The sequence below is a fragment of the Heteronotia binoei genome, chromosome 4 (assembly GCF_032191835.1).
Source record: "Heteronotia binoei isolate CCM8104 ecotype False Entrance Well chromosome 4, APGP_CSIRO_Hbin_v1, whole genome shotgun sequence".
NCBI lineage: Eukaryota > Metazoa > Chordata > Lepidosauria > Squamata > Gekkonidae > Heteronotia > Heteronotia binoei.
Genome location: NC_083226.1, coordinates 154584698 through 154607800, shown reverse-complemented (window position 1 = coordinate 154607800; position 23103 = coordinate 154584698). Strand labels below are relative to the sequence as shown.

The following is a 23103-nucleotide window of genomic DNA, read 5'->3' as shown; positions in this document are numbered from 1 at the left end:
TGGGCATTCTTGCTATTAAAAAAAAGCCCTGGATTGAGCCCACTCCTTGTCTTTAAAGCTTGAGAGTCTCCTGGGGCTGCATTTCTATCTTCATTAATTCTGATTTTATTTCAAGGATTGGAGCATGCCATTTTTAAATCCCGTGGGTTCATCTGAACACCCCGCCCCTCTGCATCACTAATGCCATTGTCCACATTCATAAGTGCTGCTACTAAACAATCAATGCAATTATGCATGTGTGTATTTACTTCATATGCATATTCTACCTATCTCCCCTGTTGGAGCCCAAAGCTGCTTACATAGTTCTCTCCTAGTGGTAAAGCTGCAGTCGGAGCCCTCTAATTTCAATCCCAGTGGAAGCTGGTTCAGGTAGCTGGCTCCAGGTTGACTCAGCCTTCCATCCTTCCGAGGTCAGTAAAATGAGTACCCAGCTTGCTGGGGGGAAAGTGTAGATGACTGGGGAAGGCAATGGCAAACCACCCTGTAAAAAGTCTGCCATGAAAATGTTGTGAAAGCAATGTCACCCCAGAGTCGAAAACGACTGGTGCTTGCACAGAGGACTACTTTTACCTTTACAAACCAGAAAGGCAGGGCTTTTTTTGAGCAGGAACGCACAGGAATGCAGTTCTGGCTGGCTTGGCATCAGGGGGTGTGGCCTAATATGCAAATGAGCTCCTGCTGGACATTTCCCACAAAATGCCCTATGCTAAACAATGGTGGTGTCAGGGGGTGTGGCATAATATGAAAATGAGTTCCTGCTGGGCTTTTTCTACAAAAAAGGTCCTGCAGAAAGGTAAGTTGGACTGAGAGACTGGCCCATGGAAGGTCTCCCAGCAAGATTCCATGGCAAGAGGGGGAATTCAAACCTGGGCCTCCCATATCCTAGTTCAACTCTAACAACTACACTTCATGGACTTTCATAAAACTGAATCAAGATTCTTTATTGTAACCCAACCAAGCAATCTTGGGCCCATCAGCCTAATCTACCTCACAGGGTTCTTGTGAAGACAAAATTTGAGAGAATCATATATTCTGCCCTGAAGATGAAAATGAGATGGGTTTTGCTGATGTGCACATGTACTCCTCTGCATTGGAGTGGCTGTGCAAAAAGAACCATGGTGCAACCTTATCTATAATTTATTTCAGTGTTGCTCTTTTGCAATGCTTTAATGATGGTATTATGCACATTAGTAATGTTAGTGGTGGAAGGTACAAATAGGTAGAAGGAGCTAAGCAATCTGTGCACACGCATTGCTCTATATTGAATTTGGAAATTCAAGATGGAATGGAACTATGGAGGAACCATTTGCATCTTTTCCTCTTGGAAATAAAATCAGGACTCCAAAATCTTCAGATGTATGTGTGACTCTGGGTGTGGAACGGATGCAAATTTTGAATACATTCCAATTTTTAAAGTTCTTTCATTTTTATTTTGTGTTCTGCAGCTAGGATCCCCAAAAGTACAGTAGGTGTATGTTTTAAAAAGCAAACTTCATTCCCTGCTTTTGAGAATCCATCAATGTTTCAAAATCACTTTCCTGTATGGCGTCTTTAGCTACTGTTCAAAGAAATGCAAGCCAAAAGGAGTACTGAGGACTCACTGCATGCCCACTGCATGTTCAACACTGGTCTTAAAAGCCAGAATGATGTGATATATGTCTTTGTTTATGGACCGCTAATGAACAAGGACCTTAGGATTTAGGGCACAAGAAAATGTCTGGATTCATATATAAGTGGGTAAAATACTGCTAGTCTCTGGCAGCTGCAAGGCTGGTTTGATGTAATCAGACTTCCTGTTCAAAAGGGGGGGGACAGCCCTCTGTCTATTTTGTTTATCAAAGAAAAGGTTTAAAAAGGGGGTAAAGTTTGCAATCAAAGAGTCAGATGAGCTGGTTGCTTAGTGATAGAGAGTTTGCACAGATAAGTGGGGGAATGCCTTAAATTCTCAGATATGTTTGGCCAAATTGAAGAATTAAAAAACAGAGTGGCAATCTGACTGCCTAGAAAATAAAAGTCTATTGGATCATTTATATTCAAATCCAGTAGCACCTTAGAGACCAACAAGACCAACAGGGTATAAGCTTTCAGGGGTTAAAGATAGGATTGCCAGGTCCACCTTGGCCATGAGCAGGCAATTGCCAGCTCCAGGTCAGGAAACTCCTGGTGATATGAGGTGGAGCCTGGGTAGGACAAGGACCTCAGTGGGGTACACTGCTGTAGAGTCCACACTCCAAAGCATCCGGTTTTTCTAGGGGAGAAAATCTCTGTAGTCTAGATATGTGCTATGATTCTGAGGGATCCCCAAGTCCCCCCTGGAGGCATCTCTAGTCAAAGCTCCCTTTGTCAGCCCAACTACAGCCCAACTACAGACCAAATATGACTACCCTATGGAACTATCTGTACTGGATCATTGCAGGGATTAATTTGCATATTAGACCACGCCCCTGATGTCACTATTGTTTTGCATCAGGGACTCATTTGCATATTAGGCCACACCCCTGATATCAAGCCAGCTGGAACTGCGTTCCTGTGCATTCCTGCTCCAAAAAAAAAGCCATGTTTTCCAATGACATGGTCAGGAGCTATTCACAAGCTGATAATGTCTTGTTAGCAAAAAGAGAAATTTCTTAAAGCTATAGATCGTTTTATATAAAATAAATCTGTACATGTATGCATAGCATCATCTAAGGCTGCATGTGTGAATAAGCCATCCCCACACAGAACTGCCCTTTCTCCTCACATAATTTCGCATGCCGTGTTGTGCCATGCAGACAGCTCATGCAACTGGTGTGAGTCAGCAGATGTGGCGTAATCAAGTGCCGAGAAATCCATACACGGTCAGCAGCGTTGGTTCGGCCTGCCTCTAGTGCTTCTGCATTCTCACAGATACTTGCTTAGTTCATTTACTGAGTAGCTGCCTAGGAGGATGTGCAACCTGGGGAAGGTTTGCAATTAGCTGACATATAATGCTGAAGAGAATGCAACACAAATGTCTGAGTCTGTGTCCCTGATTCAGATGTATGTTTATGCAACAGCAGACACATTTAAACCCGGTAGAGGAGTCTGTGTATGGACAGCCCCAGTAGTAATTAACAAAGCCCTGATCATACGAAGGTGAGCAAGTGGGAATTCTGCCATCTTGCTGTGCAGTGTCAAGTGGTCACCAATGAACCAGCTGCTGCATTGGGCTATGCTACAGGAGTCAGGAACTGGACCCAGAGCACTGGTTTGTAGCTGCAGTTTCTCATTCTTCTAGAGATCTGGGCAGAGACGCCCTCGGCCTGTACTTGCAGCTGGTGTTAAAACAGTCCTCTCTCAGGCTAATTTAACTTTAAAAACATTTTTAGTCGAATGTACAAATACGTCCATATCCATCTTCCTTCACACGCTGTGGCTTGTGAGCCCTTTCATTTCCACCAACTTTTTGTTGATGGTGTTCTCAATTTCTTTCAGGGGATTTTTAGGCTGTTCCTTATGCCACAGAGATGTTCTATGCCATTCCTGCACCATAATGCTCTCTCTCTATATTTGACACTAAAGTTTACAAATTTGGTCAATAGGGTTGGGAGCAAAAGAACAGAGTGGGGGGGGGAGACATGTTAGAACCTGGAATTTTCAAATTGAAAGTGTGTGATTTAAATTTGGGGGTGCCCCTACTTGGGAGCCTCTTTGTTGCTATGGAACAACAGATGGAAAAGCTACAGTTTTGAATGAAGCCATATCAGATTTTCGAATCAATTGATGGCCATTCCAGAAGGTGGATTTACGGTCATATTTCAAACGTCTTGTTTGGTTTATAAAAACACTATCAATCTCCAGGGCTCTTTCACCCAAAGGAAATTAAACACACTAGTGCTGCCATGGACTTATAACTGCTTTGGAAGAGGGGCATGCATAAATCATCTCCCCGCCATCCCCTTCACATATTCTTGCAGTATGCCTAAAATAGACAAGGCTTCCCTTTTTCTCCAGAAGTACAGAGAAGCTTGACTACCTAAGGTGAAATTGACAAGGGTTTTCTTTTAATTCCTCAGCAAAGGCGAACAGGGGGGGCAGAGGTTGTTGAAGGATTATGGAGAGGTGCTTACTGACGTACTTAGAAGAAATGTGCTAAAGATGAAGAACTCCTGCTTCCCCTCTCCCCTGCTTGCATCTTCCATGATCCCTGAAGTCAGTAAGAAAGAGGTAGGTATTAAGGAGCTCAGTGACTGCAGGGGTGGGGGGGAAAATAGGGATTAGAGTAAGATCAGAAACTGCATTTGGAGAGGATTTGGAAAGCAGGAACTGCCAAGGTGCTTTTTGAAAAGGAGAGATGTGGAGATTTGGCAGTTTGCTTCTAGGAGAAAGGGGGGGGGGGTGCTATTCAAACTTAATAAAGGTTCTAGGGCTAAATAGCTGGATTCTACCACCACACAGGGTTGCCAGCTTTCTGGTGGGGCCTGGGGATCTCCTGTTTTTACAACAGCTCCCCTGGAGAAAACACAACGTTCAAAACCTCACCAGTTGAATTTTCAGTCTCACACAATGAGCGCGTCAATAAACATTTAGTGCACAATTAATAATAAATCCATGCAGCAAACCGAAGTAATATAATGACACAGGTACCGGTGTATCAACCAAAATACAATGTTCAAAACCTCACCGGTTGAATTATCACTCTCAACTTAATAAAGGCTCTAGGGCTACGTAGCTGTATGCTACCTCCACACAGGGGTGCCAGCTTCCTGGTGGGGCCTGGGGAATCTCCTGCTTTTACAACAGCTCCCCTGGAGAAAAAGGCTGCTTTGAAGGATGGACTCAATGGCATTGTACCCTGTTGAGGCCTTTCCTTTCCCCTCCTCAAACCCTGCCATCTCCTGGCTCCACTCCCAAAGTCTCCAGGTATTTTCCAACACAGACCTGGCAACCCTACACCACCAACATCACTAGCATATCTGAATAAACGCATACGTAGTTACAAATCTATCTATGCATCCATCCATGTATCGTCTATCTGTACACACACACACACATAAAAATATGGGATCAATGATGCACACATAAATATGAAAAGAAGCACTCCAAACAGCCCTACACCACAGCGCTTGCTTCTTGAGGGCTTCTCCTCCCACTTCCTCCCTAGACCACAGCTTCATCGCAGGGTGAGAGAGAGAGTGTGTGTGTGTGTGTGCGCGCTTCTTTCCTTTTAAATGCTTCTGCTTTCTTTCCCACTGCTGCAGCTGCAGCATCCCTCAGCTTCATCTTTTCTTTGCTTGATTCTCTGAGGTGCAGGCCTGCCCTTGCTTCTTTTTCGTTTGTGGCTGCAGAGGATGGACATGAGATTTAGGAGAGACTGCCCAGCAGGAGTGGAATTGGGGCAAATGGATGCTGCTCAGGGTTTTTTTGGGTAGAAAAAGCCCTGCAGGAACTCATTTGCATATTAGGCCACATCCTGTGACATCAAAACAGCTGGAACTGTGTTCGTGCTTTAAAAAAAAAAGCCCTGATGCTGCTACTTGGGAAAGGGATAAGTTCTGAAAAGGACAGGGCTGTTAACAGAAACATGGAAGTCCTCCTACCCAGTCTTAAAAAGGGTGAAAGGCTTGTGCCTTTCAGTGTAAAATAGAATCTGCCTCTCTTTTTTTCTCCTCCCAGTTGTGGTGTGCACGGCCTGCGGGACATACCCCATCATGAATCACACACAATAAATGACATACCTTGCTGGAAGGATATCTGAGTGATACGATGCATCTAAATGGTGTCATGATTAAAAGTGGCAGACTCTACTGTGGAGAACTGGGTTTGATTCCCTACTCCTTCACATGAAGCCTGCTGGGTGACCTTGGGACAGTCCCAGTTCTCTCAGAACTCTCTCAGCCCCACCTACCTCACAAGCTGCCTGTTGTGGGGAGAGGAAGACTCATTTCTCTTTGCTTCCAGACATTAAAACAAATAACCTAACCATGCTAGTGATGTGTTTCTTTCCGCTCTCCATTCCCCGTTTCATTTTTTTGTCCTTCAAAAATTCCCCACCTACACTCCACATCATTGGCTGTTACTTGTGACCACAATGATGACATCAGAACATGAGGGTAAGCCAGACTTCTTCTTATGGAAAGAAAACTTGACATTAGACTGCCATTTTGAATGGTGTATCCTACCCTGTAGACAGGTGTTTGAATTAAGGAAAACCAGGTTCATTCCAAGAACCCCACAGGGTACTTTTGGACAAGCCTTCTACTCTGAACCCTTTTAAAATGTTCATGGAAGAACAAAACCCTGTTCTGAGCTCCTTGGTGGAATTCAAACTTAACATAAATAACACAAATGGATCTCACCCTGCAAGTTATTACCTTAAATTTATTCTCAATTCATTTTTTTTTAAAAGTTTATTAACATTTACTGAGGTCCTACAATTCAGAAAGCTTCTGGGGTTATCCTTTGAATCCTTTTGAGAGCCAGAAGCTTGATCTGCAGATCTGCATGGTATCCATTATCTGATCAGACACCTGTCAGAAGACATAGAAAAGCAGATCAATGGCTAGAGAATCCACAGTGCAAGAGGGGCAGGTGTAAAGCACCTCTATTGTTGTCTCTCTAGGCTTGTGGTTGAAAATGCGTTGATGTCTTCTCTGTTTGTGGCTTTTAGAGGATCAAGGCAAAGCTAAACTTGAGATTTCTAGGATGAGCCGCAATGGGCAAAATTCAGCAAATGTTAGTTGCTACCGAAGCATTGGCACTTCCACTGCCTCCGATGCGGTTTACTGGGTACTGAGCAATACGGTACATGCAAACATATGCATTTAAACCACAATGGCTGCTGCTTCTAATGAAAAGCAGCTTTATAGAGGATAGCTGTATGGGTTGGCTCTTGCATTTGCATATCTACCTGCTACCTTTTCTATCTACGGCTTTATAACAACAATGACACCAAGAGTCCAAAGCAAGACTGGATGAAAAATTCACATTCCTTTTTTTGACAGGCATTTCCTATGAATCAGTGTAGAATAATGTTATTGCAAATCTGAATGTGCAGTCTTTGTTTGAGGTAATGATTGTACAAATGCATGCTGAATGGACTCGTGTGGGTCAACCTTATGGAGAATGGGTGGAATATACATTATGTTAACCCCCCCCCCCCATGTATTTAGGAGATTCCTTAATAATTACTAAATCTACCACTCAGTGATAAAGTTAGGGTTGACAACTATGGGCTGGGAAAATCCAGGAGGCTTGTGGGTAGAAACTGGGGATGGTGGGATTTGGGGATGGGAGCAGGGTATGATTCCATAGAGTCCACCCTCCAAAACTGCCATTTTCTCCAGGGGAACTGATCTCTGTCTGGAAATCAGTTGTGATTCCACGTGGTCATCAGGTCCCACCTTGATTGCATGAGGTTCCAGATCCAGTCCCAATTAATGCTTCTAAGGGTATGGAGAAATACCTTTCTCTGTTTGAGAACCTGGAAAGCCACTGCCAGCTAGAATTTAAAGGACAGAAACAAACCCTAAACTAGATGAACTTGTTGCATTTTTCAACTTTAGGTTTGTTCATATAAGCATTTCAATAGCCTGAAACCACAAGACTTTATTCTACTTAAGCAAAGTATATGGGAATTTAAGGCTTATAGAGGAGACACAGAGGTGTAAGGAGGGAAGCCCCTGTGAGAGCCCATGATATATTTCTTTTATTAATAGAGTCAGGAAATTGCAGTTTTAGCCTTCTGTTATTTAAACCACATGATTCTTCCAAAGTTATGGACAACTGTCCATTATTTGCTCCTTGCAGTCTGAAGACTTGAATGTTCTTGACTGATTACCTAGATGCAGCGTCCTTTTTCTACAGCTGTGCCTTCACACTGCCTGCCTCAATTTAGGTGCCGGATGATTACATTCCCATGTCCGAGTGCATTCTCCTTGCACACAAGGGGACCAGCTAGACCAGCAGCTCCAGTCTCCATCAGTGAATGTCTGTCTTGTATGAAGATTAGATTGCAGCCGTTTATTCGTTTCTGCAGCAGAATTTTCAAAGTACTTCAATGGCAGCTGTAAGAATGGGGAAACGAACCACTTCAGCCCCTGTAGGCTCAAATGCCCACAGATCCTTTGCATGCCTCTGAAGGCAGAGCCACAGCAGATCTGGGTTGACATGGAGCAGCTGCAAAGTGGGTGGAGAGGAAGGCAACTGAATGAAAGCCAGTGTGGTACAGTGGTTAGACTGATAGGCTAGATCTGGAGAGACCTAGACTCAAATCCTCAGTATCTCATGGAGTGCTTGGTTGTTGTGAAGCTAATTTTTAGATAGGTAGAACTATGTATGCTTCCTGAGTTGCTTAGAGGAAGGTCAGGAAACAATGCAGTGGACAGATAATTTGAGGAACAGGAAGCAACAGAAGGGCAAAGACAGAATACTTCCCTCCATCAGCTGTCTTCCCACTCTGTCCCTAAACTGCTCTTTCCCCCAACACATAGAAAATACACATCAAGGAATCCAGCTCTCTTCCTTCAAACTCTGCTTTCCATTCATGCTGTTTGGCATAGATTCAAGTGTCCGGTCTCTGACCTCTCCTGAATTTGTAGTTTTGGTCTCAGGCTCCAAGAAAATTCAGATTCAGTGATCTGACTGTATGTAATTATTTGTCTCTGACAAAGGAAGATTGGGCTCTTGAAAGCTTATATACTGAAAAAATTGTTGGACTCTTAAGGTGCTACTGGATTTGAATCTAGCTTTCATACATAATTATGTCACCTTGGAAACTGTTGAATCTTGGAGCTAGATGAGGCACAGTGTTCCCTCTAAGCTGAGCTAGTGTGAACTAGCTCACAGTTTTTGAGCCTCTGGCTCACACGTTTTTGTCTTAGCTTGGGAAAAATGGCTCCAGAGCAAGCTAATTTATTCAGTAGCTCACAACTTTAATGCCAGTAGATCACAAACTAGAATTTTTGCTCACAGGACTCTGCAGTTTAACCTCAAAACTCTAACCTCAAAGCTGCTCAGTTTTAGGGACAGGCAAACACTCATGGCTTGATGGCAACTTGGTTTCTGTCTAAACAATAAGGAAAAAATGGACTTGAGTGCTATTTTCATGCTAATCTCAGTGGAACTGCAATGCTAGTATGGTATTAACATATTCCATATCTATGCATTGGATGAGGGAGTGGCTTTGTTCTGGGTGTCAGATGACTATGCTGCTGCTGGTGGTGGTGTAGGTAGCTAATGCAGTCTTTGCTGCTCAGCTAAGAGTAACAGATAACAAGATAAAAAGGACTTGGAGACAAGAAATTCAGACTCCAAAGTCGTTTGGATGTCTCTGAGCTTTTTCACCATGCAGACTTGCTGTCTGCCAGTCTAACTTCCACAAAACAGCAAAACTGTTCCAAGATAGCACCATTTCAAACTTCAGATGGGGGCAGAGATCACTAAAAATATACATACCGCACAAAGAAAGCTCTGCTCCGACTTTTCTTTGTGATAACTGGTTTCCTCTACACAGGAAGCTTTATGAAAAAAGAATATATATTGGAACAGTCAATCATCTATTCCCCCCACCTGCAGTCATAAGTCTAGGAACAGACTTAATGGTAATTTGAATGAACTTGGCTAGAAGAGTCAACACAGATGTAGATGAACCAATGATCTGATTCCATGAAAAGCAGCCTCTTATGTTCTTTATATCCTAAAGAATCCTTAAGTAAATTCTAAAATTGTGAATGACTGCTAACCTTTTATATGCTTTAATTTGGGTATCTGACAGGCCATTCCTTTAAAAAAGGGTGAACATGCACAAACGCACTCTCCATTCACCAGTATCCGTCTCTCCATTTTGGCAGAGCTGTAATTTGCACACATTGTATTCAGCAACATAGTCCTCCACGGCTTGCTCCAGATTTTGTTTCTTTATGCGGGCATTTTCTTCACAGGTACGAAAGTAGAGATTGGATATGGCTGCAAAGAAACAACCCCCCCCCTTTAATTTGTTATGGTGGTTCAATTTCTCATGTACATATGGCCAAAACAGGCTCAGCATCCTAATATAAAGAAGGTACCCAGTGGTTCTTCTCCTTATACTTAACTCCCACAGATAAATATACTGCTTAATAGAGCCTGTCTGGCCCCTTCCAACTCTGTGATTGTATGATTCTATGAATACTACTGCCATTTATATACTGCCTTCAGTGTTCAGCATACTTCACATGCATTATTTTATTATTCTTGTAACAGTCCTTAAAGGGCATGGGGCTGTGCGGTGTGCAGATATCGATGCTAGAGGCCTCCAAGCTAAGATGGGGAACTGGATGCCATTGCTTGGAAGCAGGACACTTCTAAGACTGTGTAATCATTGTATAGTATAGGGGAACATATGGTTTTTGCAGTAGACTCCATCATTGGACCTGCCTCTTGGTTTCAACCAGAGACCAGAATAATTTATTTCAAGTGTCCACTATACAGCCTGCATATTTCATGGCAATTCAGAGGCCCCAAACTCAGTTGAAGTCTTGGAGCCTCTGACAACTTCTGAAATCAAAACACTTCCTGGAGGGAAAACATCTGGGTCCTTCACAAGCAAAGAGAACTTACACATTTAAATTTATCACTTGGAAAGGCCCTAAAAATTGAAAAATCACACCAAAGGGTTTTTTGTTTTGTTTTGTTTTGAGGGGAGGGGGGGAGAGAACATTTGCATTACTTGCTGGATGTCTTATAATGTCTGACTGGATTGTGTTTAAATGTTGTAATCTGCCACAAATCTCAGTGAGAAGGGCAGGCGGTGTGTGTTGTGTTAAGTGCCATCAAGTTGCTTCCAATTTATGTTGACCCTATGCAATGATGACCTTCAAAACACTGTATTGTTAATAGCTCTTGTAGGAGTTGTCCTTCAAATGGCAGCTGCTGTAAGAGCTCTCTCAGCCCCACCTACCTCACAGAGTGTCTGTTGTGGGGGGAGGTAAAGAAGATTGTGCCCACTCAGAGATTCAGAATATAGGGCAGGATATAAATCCAATATCATTGTCATCGTCTTCCTCTTCTTCCTTGAGGCATTTTTGCAAGCCCAGCAGAACTAGTACAATTTACATAGTGCCTAGCAGTAACAATACAATCACAGAGTGCCCAGCAGAACCCAGTGCCTATGTGGCAATACATACTCAACCACAATCCAAGATGGGGGCCATTTTTGCAAGGTCAGCAGAACCAGTACAGCAGTATCAGTATAATCACAGAGTGCCCAGCAAAACCCAGTGCCATTCTTATAACAAGGTTGAAAGGACTGATCTCAAAGCAAAGAGTCACAAATCCAAGCAAGAGGGTGGGATTTTGCAAGCTCTGTGCAAGACAATGGGAAACTGACCACAAAGGAAGGTAAGTAAAGGTGGTGGTGGGAAACCGTCTTGAAACTGACATGACTAGTTTGAAACTGACAGCAGTATTTCCAAGGCTGGAGAATTCCACCCCCTCCCCCCATTATTTTGAAGTTTAGTAAACATTTTGTTTGAGCAGAAACAGTCTATCTGGAAACCTATTTATTTATAAACCAACACAAACTTCCATAAACTGTTTGAAAGTTTGTGCCCTTTGACCTGCCACAAACTTTAGTTTGTGAAAAACGAACCACTTAAAATTTGTCATAAATTTAGTTCGTAAGCCAGTTTGTGTCCATCCCTAATCTTGATCTTGTTTGCCTGTGACACATCCTTATATGTGAAGTGAACAAACCAATGAACAATTCTTCAGCTCTCTGTCCAATCTCCAGTCTATTCATAGGAACGTAAATTGAAGAAGAAAATCCTCTTACTTTATAGTCTATGAGAGCCAGAGCATTGGCAAGAGTAGTAGTCCACCATGTGAAGTCCTTTGCATTGACCAGTTTGGCACCTCTTGACAACTTTCCCTCCAGCTGTGCTAAAACAACGCTTGTCCCTCATTGAATTTGAGGGATTGCACTGTGGATAATGGCTTGTCCAGATGAGTTGTTTGCTATAGAGAACAGAAACAGGAGTTAGAAAAGACCTGGCCTACACCCTGACCTAGATATTCAAGGCAGGCCCTATCTTGTCAGCAGGGCAGACCCTAGCAAGTATCTCCTTGCAAATGCTTGCTAGAATGCATTTAAAGTGAACTGGAAGTGCATTATTCAATGTGTGTGAAAGCATCCCCTTTAAGTTAGCTGCAGTGTTGTACCTGCATCTATGCCCGGCTGTTTCTGCAATGAGTGGTGATGGACCAATGGCTCCCACCCACTTGCTATAGTATGCTATGCTGGCCCCCCCAGCACTGGTTGCACCTCCAGTCACATATTCTAAAATTACTATTTTTTTAATTATAAAATTTCAGTCTTGGTTTCATTGGCTACTTTGGTCTGCTTCTGAAAAGGTGTTAGGGAAACTGCTCTCAAAATGAGATTGGGGAATTAGATGGAGAGACAGTTGTCCCAATAGGAATCTTTTATTATCTGTGTATACGAGGCTCAACCATTCAGATAGTCAATGCTCAATAAAGGACTCTAATTTAATAAATCAATTGTGGTTTATTTGAAACGATAGTTCTTTCATTCAAGGTACAAAATCAATCACACATTCACACAGGTCTAAGAAATATAGAGAGATCGATAGGGGAACATAAAGGATGGACATACAGGGTAATACTACCTCTCGCAGACTCCAATGGAAGGCTCCGATGGCGACGAATGAGGGAATAGGGGTAAGGTCCCGAAACTGATCAGGAATCGGGGGTGTAACTACACAGCGGGAATGGGGTTTACTGAGTAGAAGGCACACCTGTGGGTAGCTAGTCCACAGGTTATATAGAGTCACCTTAGTCCTGAGGGGATGGGAGGTGACTGGGGGTGGTAATGGGAGGTTCTGCTGATGACCAAGAAGGCTGGACATCGGCTGGACCAATGGCGAGTCCATGGCGACACCTGATTGGGTGTATGCTTCAACCAATGAACATCACCTTCATCCTGGGCATCCTGGAAACTTCCAAGTTGCGACAGGGCCTGGGGCGGCTCCAATGATATCAGTATGTAGATAGTTGGGTGATTGGGATGAGATGGGATTAACTGGGAATGTGACAATAGAGAATCAGATATGAGCCTAGGTATTCCGGTGTAGACAAAAAGGGCTTGAATGTATCAGGAGAGATCCTTCCTCTTTCTCATCATCTCCTGGGCGAAGCCTGTTGTTCAGGATATTACTTGGCAATCAGGATTGATTGTGGAACCATTAATCCATTCATAAACTAGACAGGTTGCTTGCGGGCTAGGAATGACTCAAGGTGTGTACGTGAGGTTCCCACTTAGAAGGAATGAAACCCAACCAGGCAGGAAGATGGCTACATGTGGTGTAAGCGAAACACAGTGGTTTCCATGCTTAGCGCTTCAACACCGTTCGCCTGGACAGCTCCGTTGCGGCGTAGCCTCCTCCTCGCCATGGCGGCTTCCACGCGGTAGCGGGGAAATGTTTGTGTGCGGCTGCAGACACTCTGTGTCCGTCTCAAGCACTTGTATAATTAGTAATAGGTACACGGGAGTCTTACACAGTCCCTGGATAGCTTTGCTCGCATTCACTGGCCAGGCGGACGCAAACTTACTTCTCCAGGCGCCCTGGCAACCATGTTTGTGACAGAGGGGTCATTTTCTCACAGTTCCCCCCCTCGAGACTGACGTCACCGTCTAGTGGCAAAGTCTCGCATACAGGAAAAATAGGAAAAAGGAAAACGGGGGCTTCAGTAAGCGGGCGGTGAGCCCTTGAAGCGTGAAGTGTCTACTAGGGAATACCGGCTACCTGCAAAAAGTTGGAGCCACTATCTTAAACTACTCAAAACATAATTTTAAAAATGCCAATGGGCCATCAGATCCTTCCTTGGCGTTCATGCTTACAGAGGGGCCTGTGGGGATACATTGTGCATATTCAGCATTTCATGTAGCATTATAAAATCCATAAAAACACATGGTAAAATCATACAATACAAAGTATTTGAATCAAAGATTACTTAAAAGCGAAATCATGCGCGCAGTCTAGGCCGGCTAGGCTGCAATAGTTGATTGGATAGGAAATAAACATTACATATTATCAACGGAGTCACAAGGCAAATCATTCGAGATCTCCGTGTTACATTTCATATTTATAAAATCCTAACACTCTGCTAATACATAATTCATCTATCTCTTTTCTGACCTTTGGTCTTCAGGCTTCTTCTTCTCCCCCCCTCGATAACTTCCGCGCTGGGGACAGAAGAGGGTTCCCTTCGCATTTGGCTTGTCTGTAGTCTTTTTCTGGAGGGGAGGAGGTTGGCGGCGCCGAGGAGTCTGCTGCGGATATCCCACCCCCCCTTGTATCCAGGTTGCCCACAGTGAAGCCGAGCTTCTGTCGGAGCATGCTCTAAACGGAAGTATCCGACATAGCTCGGACCTCGTCGGAGGTCCGTTCACATGACCTGGAGAGACCCTATCTAGAGGGGTCTCCAGGGTACTCATGCAAATGAATGAACAATAGGATTCTGGGAGAAATCTTCACATACTTTGCTCATTTTTATACCTCTTTTGAACAACATTTAGCAAATTCTGTTGAAACATTTTTACAAAACCAATTTTCCTAATGAGTTTACAGTTTTCTCGAGTTGACATTAGATTGCTTCCTTCAACCTTAAAGCACCTCGTTCTTCATGCCTTCTCGGCTTTGCGGAGGGGGAAAGCATACGCCTGGAAGTGCGGGCCTATGGACCAACAACCCGAACCGGGGAGCACGGCCGCGGAAGGGCCTCTCCTGTTGCAATAGGTTCGGGGAAGTTGATCCACTGGCCGCTTTCCCCTTTCTTTTAATCTGGAGCCCGTGTGGGCTCCGGAGAGCCAGCTATAAGCGTGGCTCTCTTTTAGGGCCTCTTGGAGTCCCTCCCTGACTGGGAGGGGGGGACTCCCCCTTTACTTGGTAAAAGATAGAAAAACATAAATAAATAAAACATATATACAAGGAAACTTTAGTCCAAGTTGATATTGGGCCTAAGGTTCTGGCCGGCAGGGGTGGGATCTGAGTTGCATGTTGGTTCCCACTTCCTGTGAGGTTGTGCCCAAGTCCTGGTGCCAACAACCCGTCGGTGGGCGGGGGAGATGCAAATGACCTTTTGCAAAGCAGCGTGGGAGATTTTCTTTTCCTCACGCTAACCGGACCATGCGGTGGAAATCATGGAGAGGAGTGTATCGAGGCTGGCCGGTTACTCCGTTGGGTAGGCTTCTCCGAACCTACCACATCAGGAGAGGCCCCCGTCCTGGAGATGTTTCTTGGTGAAGCGAGAAAAGAGCCTCGCAATTTCTCCAAAAGCCTGCTCTAATTTTTCTACAAGCCTGCCCACCCAAGGGCGGGCACCCTTCTTTTGGTATAAAAATAGATCTTAAAACATACAAACATGGGTATAATCCTTCAAGACCTCATTTTATGTTACCCCTCCCGCCCGGGAGATGGCAACTGCACTAATGCCACGTCACTGGTTTCCCCGCGTCGCACTGCCGTCCATCAATAGACAGGGCGGTTTATAGAGGCGCTAGGCAATGATGACATGCAGTACATTACGCAGACCAAGTGGGAGGCACATATGCAAATATCCTTTTCCATGAAATGGGTCTCTTGGGCCCTTGTGGGGCGCCCCTTTTTCAGAGTCACCCCAGAAAGGCTTGCGGTCGCTCTCAAGCGGTTTTCCTATTATGGGGCGCTTCTTTCTTGTGGGGAATACCAGAGTCACTATGACTTGAAGGTGCTTTGGTGCGTTTGGCTCTCCTTGTGGGGGCCGGGTTCAAGCATTCCGCCTGGTCTCGTGTGCGCCCTTACAAACTCAGGGTGCCCCTGCAAGTATGGCACCTGGTGCAGAGTCTGTTCTGGCCCCCTGAGACCCTAGGTGGGCGGAACTTTTAGCTGGAGCTCCGCGCTCCGGAGGGCAAGTGTCACCGCCTGTCCTCTTTTAACCCTCGGGCTGCCTCGGCGGCCCAACCTTCTCTGGTAAAAGATAGACAAATCTTAAAATCAACAGTTCATTGCCCACGTATGGCGTTGGAACTTTAAGTCCCAGATGTCCCCAATCCTGCGCTGTGGGTTAGTGCATGCGCATAGTGCATTTATGCAGATGAACTAAGCCTAAGGCATGTTGGGAGTAGGACGTTGTAAAATATTTTCCAAATAAATGGACCTAAGTTCGGTCCGTTCCTGCGGGAATAGCGGCTCCCGGAAGGCCGCTGTTCAGGCGTCCCATGGGTTCCGAGATCGCTCTTCACCTGTGTTGCCTTTAATCTAGAAGATAGTTGACAGACACAGGGCGCCCGAGAGAGAGGGTTTTCCCAAGCTCCTCGGTTCGGGTGCCCATGCACAGCCTGAGTCCCTTCCACAGTTATGTGGGTAAGGGCTGCACGCTCAGGTGTCCCAATGGGTCAGAACAGTGGCTGCACCAGGTTCCTGATGCTTTGAGCGTCTGCAACTTCTTCCCCTCTCCGTTCCCTGTGTTCCTTCAGGATCACGGAGCGCCGGAAGAGCCACAGAGCTCAAATACTGGAATACTGGGAGTCTCTCTGGGTCAGAACAGGTTCTGTCCCAGAGTCACTTCGGGCCTTGTAGTGATGGATCACTTGGTGGGACTGTTATCTAGACCATCAAGAAGCGATCCAACACTTGCAAGAATGCCCTGAGTTTGTTCTGCTCAATTTGGGCTTCCCCTCACCCCCCCCCCCGGGCTAACAAGCCCACCCTTTACTTGGTGAAAGATAGAACTTTTCATAGGGGCAAAGCGGGGCTGAGAGATGGCATTCAGAATAATGTACAGGCTATGGGGGACTACATTTCCCATCGTCCTTCGCTTCCCATCCCAAGAGTTGGGGCATGCGCAGAAGAGGTTTATGCAAATGCCTCAAGTCCTGGGTGATCTGGGAGCGACGGGGCAGTGGAGTTTTCAACCATTGAAACTTTATCCAGGGGTGAATAAGGAGGGAGAAATTTTCCAAACCCATAAACAGGATGCAGGGATTTGGGATATAGTGTGGGCTGAGCCTCCATTTGACTCGTTGTGACCTTTTAGCTCCTTGGTGGGATCGAGGCACCAGAGGGGGATGATCGGGCGGCTTTAGCCTGTGACCAGACCGGTCCCCGCTGTTGTTAAACATGTGGGGCTGCAGAACCGGGGGTCTCAGCGGGCCTGTTGAACTGAAGCGCCTGGCGCGATCCAGTTCAGATGGGAGCCTGAAGTGGCAAAGCAGGGCACGCACCCGATGGGAGTCTTCCAATGAACACTTCTGAACCCTCGGGAAACAGCCCTTGCAAGCTCTACCTTGCCACTGCTGGTCCGCACTCCACGGTTCGGTTTCGTCGCCTTTCTCCCCTCTCCCTTCCCCTTGGGCTTTACAGCCCTCCCTTACAAGTAAAAGAAAGATCTTGGAAAAGGAATGAAGAAAGGGAGCCCCCCCTCCCCCCCCTCGCATAAGTGGGGAGGGGATTCAAGGCGATACTTAGGGTTTTTCAATGACGAGGGGACGATATCTCCACATGGTTTGGAGCTCGTCCACCTTCTTTAGCTGCTTTCTCAGCCAGCACCCCAAGACAATTATTGCAATACAGAGTATAATCTGGAAGACCAAAATGACCACAATAGGGTGCAAGGCTACATTAAGTATCGCTGACCCAGTAGGGCTCCAGCCAAGGAGCGCGTCAAGGAACGAATGCTTTCCCGTGTCCTTGATTTGTGTTAAAAGCCCAGAGATTTCCTGTCCATCGTGTTTAACCACCATGGCGGCTGTATCTCCGCTCCTCTTAATGTCTTGCAAGGTCTGTTTTAAAAGGGGATGAGACAGCAAGGATCTAATCGCCCGCAGTCCCATGCCCAGGAAGACTGGCTGAATAAATTTGAACAGGCTAGGGGCCAACAGGATTTCCTCCCTAGTCCATATGGGGACTGTGAACTCTATGTCGCACCCTACAATGGAAGATAGGTTGCAGAAACATCTGTTGACACCTGGCAACATGGGTTGGACGTGGAAGGTATTTATGATGAGGTACTCACAATATGTCCTCACGCAAGCACACCCTCTTCCCAAATACACAAAAGCGGAGGCATTCTCTTGTCTAAGCGCATATTTGCATTCTCGGGGAGAGTCCCTTAGGGGGTTCACACAGGGGTGGTGAGTGTGTAAAGTCTGCTCATCACAAATAAATCCCAAGTTGTCCTTATGTACACATGCTTGTAAATCTACAGCTTCCCAACTTCCGTTGTCATTCCTGGCCCATTTGTCTGAGTCCGAGGAATACAAAACGTCAGTTGGTCCCACTTGTATTCCTAGTGGCACAACAGGGTGCACATAAAAGAACCTTTGTGCAGTGGGCATCAGGATGAGAAGTCTTAGCTCCTGCCTGTCCACAGAAAAAGAGGTATTAACCAGAGTCCACCAGGCTTCCAACTCCAGTTGCGGGGTGGGAATTTCTGGTCTAATTAACTGCTTGATTTCTAGTGGGATATTTCCCTCCGTGGCTTGCCTGATCATGCCCATGGTTACTGCTAAATTCATAGCTTGAGCCTGGGTGCATGCCAGCGCCAAAGAAATATTTAACTGTAGGGATTGGGTGCCTCTCAACAGCAAGGCAAAATCCCTTTCAATTTGGTTTTCCCAATTTACTAGAATGGAGCTGATAGAATGCTGGACTTCAGAGATGGTGTGGAAAGAGTCATTAATGGGTTTTCCCAGCTGGGAAATATAGGAGGTAGCGTAGGCAAATTTATTTGCTAGGGTTTCTATATTTATAGAATCTAGAACCGCTACTCCTCCAGCAACTGGTGCTACCCAGTCTCCTACAGATCGTTTCAATCTGCGAGGTGTGTTCCCCACCCATAACTGCAGCCAAGCTTCCCAACCCTTTTTACTGGGTTCCAAGTAGGGAGCGCATTGTGGCAATTTTTCGATGGTATTCAATCCCGTCAGGCTGACCCTGATCTCCTTTAATACCATTTGTGGGCGAATTAAAACTTGCTCCTTTATATCCCTTTTAATCACATGTGAACCAATTATGTGAGAGTTGGCGCTTAATGTGCTCTCAGCGTCCGGAATGAGAGGGTTGAATTGGAGCTGGGTGGAGTTCCCTATCGTGAGGGTATAGTTTCCTTCCTCCGATGGAAGCTCTGTGTTGAAGGTACCTAATTTGGTGAATTTCATTCCCATCGCGGGCTCCTGCTGGCATAGAGGGTCTATTACTATAACCCAGTCAGGAGGTCCCTGTGTTCCCAACTCCAAATCAGTAACGATCCAATTTCTATTTGACCATGCGGTTAGCTGGTAGTGATGCGTCTCTCCACTAGGTGTCTGTATTGAGAACGCAATCGGTTTTTCTATCCTGGAGCCAATTGATAGTATAAATTTGAAGGGGTCTCCTGCATTCCATACTGCGGTCGACACCATGGCAATTTCACAGTATGGCCCCATGTCCTCAGTAAACCCTTTAGAGGCTGGAGTAGCGCTAGGAGTTATTGCGGGAGTTGTAGTTAATTTTCGCGGGCCTTTTGGGACATAAACACAATGCATTGGCACTAGAGGTCTCATGGTATCCTCATGAGAGAAACAGTACAGTTCCTGCGTTAGCATTCTAGTTCCAGCACATAACAAGATCATATTAGGTGGTCTAACCCATTCTTCGTCACAGCTGCGAAAGTCATAGCTGCTTCTGGGAAGTCTGCTGTCATTTTCCCCATAATTAGACTTTATGACTTTGCAAAGCATGACTTCCTTGGGGTATAGACTTTTTTTTTTCATCTCCAATGAGAGAATGGGACTATAGTGGGCAATACTGCTCTATCAGCTGTACATTCCTCCTGCATTAACATTAACACTAAATACATTGCATACATTACTTCCCATATAAATCTCACCTTTGTTTTCTGGTAATCCATATTGTGTACCTAGAACAAAAATAAAGTTGTGCTGTAGACCCTTGTTGCTGCTTCTACACGCAGTGGAGGGGTTTTAAAGTCTAGGGTGTGAGGGGGGGGAAGGTAGGAAGGAGAGAAAGAGGAAAGAAAAAAAAAACTTGCTGCATTTCCTAACATTATATAGCTGTGCTTTGTGTGTCCTCCACCCCCCCTAGATTTCTGTGTACAGGTCTCTGTCTCAGAAATCTCCATGTGTTTTAGCTCGCTCAGGTTACTCCTATAGAGAGGAATGTGTCGCTTAGGGAGAAATCTATTGGTTTGGGGCATGGCATGACAGAGATTTGTCGGATTTCCGCTCTTTTCTGCGGCGGCACCACCTCAGGTTGCTGAATCGGATTAGTGTTGGCGGGAGCAGCCCCCTTCCATTCCTTGAGTTGGGAACAGTGGAAGTACTTTCGCCAAGTTTCTCCGTTCTTTTTCTGGATCTCCACTTGGTAGACTGCTGGGCTGATCCTTAGTGTTATCGGGACCGGACCTAACCATTTGGCTTCCAAGGAGTGTTCATTTTGTGAGAATTTCCTATACAGCACTAGCTGGCCTGGATCCCACACTCGGGGATTTTTAACCCAGCCTAGTCTCTGATCCATTGCCTGTTGTGTTTTTCCTAGTTGTTTAGCTACCTCCAGGTGAATATTGTGGACCTCCGTGACTAGCGATTGCACCCACGCGTCATTCACAACCACCGGCATCCAGTCAGATGGAAGTTGTGTTTTGAGCCAGAAGGCTTCTGGCAACACCATTTTCCTTCCTGTCATGACCATATGCGGTGTGTGACCATGGACGGCAGTAGTTCCCCTCAGCGCCATCAGGATAATGGGCAGCTTCTCGTCCCAATCCCGGCCTGTGGATTTTACTACTTTCCGTAGGGCTTCCTTGATAGTCCGGTTTGTCCTCTCAATTGCCCCTGAGGCTTGGGGGTGCCCGGCAATGTGAAACCGCTGCTCCACCCCCAAGGCTTTGCACAATTCCTTTGTGACCTCCCCGATGAAGTGTGACCCCAAATCCGAGTCCATGACCCTCGGGATTCCCCATCTCGTCCATAGGTGGTTGAATAAAATTTTAGCAGTTGTAGCGGCAGTATTATATTTGCAAGGGAAAGCCTCCACCCATTTGCTAAAGGGATCGATCACCGTGAGGCAGTATCGATTTCCTCTTGCTGTGCGGGGAAGGGGGCCGATAAAATCAATTTGTATACGAGCCCAGGGTCCCTCTATTCTTTGGTGTTGGATGGGAGCTTTGGGTCCTGATGTGTCGGCATTAACCATAGCACACGCAAGGCAATTATTAACCCACTGCGCGACTTCCTGGCGCATGCCCGGCCACCAGCCCGTCTCTTTTACCCGCTCCAAAGTTAGATTTGCACCGCGGTGTCCCTGCTCGTGCACAAACTTGATTAAATCCCCTCTGACCTGCAGGGGTACAATCCAGTGTTGTTCCCCCTGGCTATCTACTGCCCAGTAAATACCATCTTGCTGAATGATGGTGTATTTCCCCGTTTCATCCTTTTGGGCTTTGGCGAGCTCCAGGATCTCTGGGTCGTCTTTCTGGAGTTCGCCCAAATCCATCAGGATTTCTCTCCCCTTGCTCTGGTTCCGAGTGGTGACCGGGTGTAGGGGAAAGGTAGGGGGTGAGCGGAAAGGATTGCTGTCTGCGAATGCAGCTTCTTTGGCAATAGCGTCTACTCTGTTGTTCCACATCCCTTCCTCTGTATATTGTCTCTGATGTCCCTTGACGTGAGTCACGTAGGTGGAGTCAGTTCGCGCCTCTATTCTCTCAGCTATTTGCAGCCATTTCTGAGAGTGCGCGACCGGTTTCCCCTCGCTATTTAGCCAATTCTGTTTCTTCCAAATGGGCAACCAGGCTGTGATCGCCTGCACCGTCCAATGGGAATCAGTAAAAATGGCTAGGGGCACGTCCGGAGGCTCAAACTGGAGGATTGCTAACACTGCCTCCACTTCCGCAGCTTGGCTAGAATGAGGGCGGACTGTTCCTTTAAGGACTAGGGAATCCTGCACCCTAATGGCGCCGTAGCCGGTTCGAGCTGAGCCATTTACATGGAAAGAAGACCCGTCACAAAACCAACAAACAAGCTCTTGTTGTCGGGCTTCTGCTAGGGTTATTCCTCCATTAACCGGCCAGGGTATATGTTGTACCACTGGCAGCGGACACTCATGCTCTTCCCCTTCAACTACGAGGCCATAGGGCGAGGGCGGTTCCTTTTGCTCCTTCTGGAAATCTACCCCTCTATTAGTTAACGCCAGTGTCCACTGGGCAATCCTTTGGTTCGAAACTTGCCCATCTTTAACTTTCCCTGAGAGAATATACTTAAGAGGGGAATGAGTGGTTTGAACTACCACCCTTGCTCCTCCTATTATAAACTCCCAATGGGTTAAACTCCAAACCAGAGCGAGGCAGACCTTCTCACAGGGGGAGAATTTTTCCTCCACGGAAGAAAGGTTCCTGGAGGCGTAAGCCACCACCCGCTGGGAACCCGCTCGTCTCTGGATCAGGGTAGCCCCCAGACTGTGCTCCGAGATAGCCAACTGAATGAAAAACGGCTGGGTAACGTCGGGGTGGGCAAGCGCCGGAGCCTTTGCGAGGTCATTTTTGAGCTCTGCAAAGGCCTTTTGCTGCTCCGGTCCCCAGTACCACTGCACATCCTTCTTCAGGAGCTCATAAAGAGGTCGGGCTTTCTCGGAGAACATCTCTATGAAATCCCGGGAAAAGTTAAAGGTGCCTAACAAAGCTCTTAGTGAATGGGGGTCTGTGGGGGCGGGGAGTTTAGAAATCACTTCTACTCTCTGCGAATCCGGTGTTCTCCCTTCTGCCCCTAGTGTGATGCCAAGGTACTTCACCTCGGTCTTTACTAGCTGAGCCTTCTCCCTGCTCGCTTTAAATCCTGTTTCTTGAATGAGGCTGAGGACCTCCTCAGTGACCTCCCGGACCTTTTCCTCTGTTTCTGCGTGGATCAGCACGTCATCTACATAACTGAGCACGCAGTCCTTTGATCCGGGTAGCAGTCGGTCCCACATCTGTACAACATGCGCGTGACAGATGCTTGGGCTTGAATGGAAGCCCTGCAGTGTCCGCTTGAACACGTACTGTTGGCCGCGGAAGGTAAACGCGAATTTATACCAACAGGATTCGTGCAAGCGGATCGAGTGGAACGCGTTGGCCAAG

General features: G+C 46.1%; 1 protein-coding gene across 1 annotated transcript in view; it reads right to left on the bottom strand.

Moving 5' to 3' along the window:
• Positions 1 to 7798: 7798 nt before the first annotated feature.
• Positions 7799 to 23103, bottom strand: part of C9 (complement C9) — a 28412-nt gene continuing 13107 nt past the window's right edge. Inside the window, 7 exon segments of the mRNA XM_060236591.1 lie at positions 7799 to 7853; positions 7855 to 7972; positions 9720 to 9790; positions 9792 to 9891; positions 9894 to 9924; positions 11771 to 11952; positions 18121 to 18201. Of these exon segments, the coding sequence (XP_060092574.1) occupies positions 7799 to 7853; positions 7855 to 7972; positions 9720 to 9790; positions 9792 to 9891; positions 9894 to 9924; positions 11771 to 11952; positions 18121 to 18201 (638 nt within the window).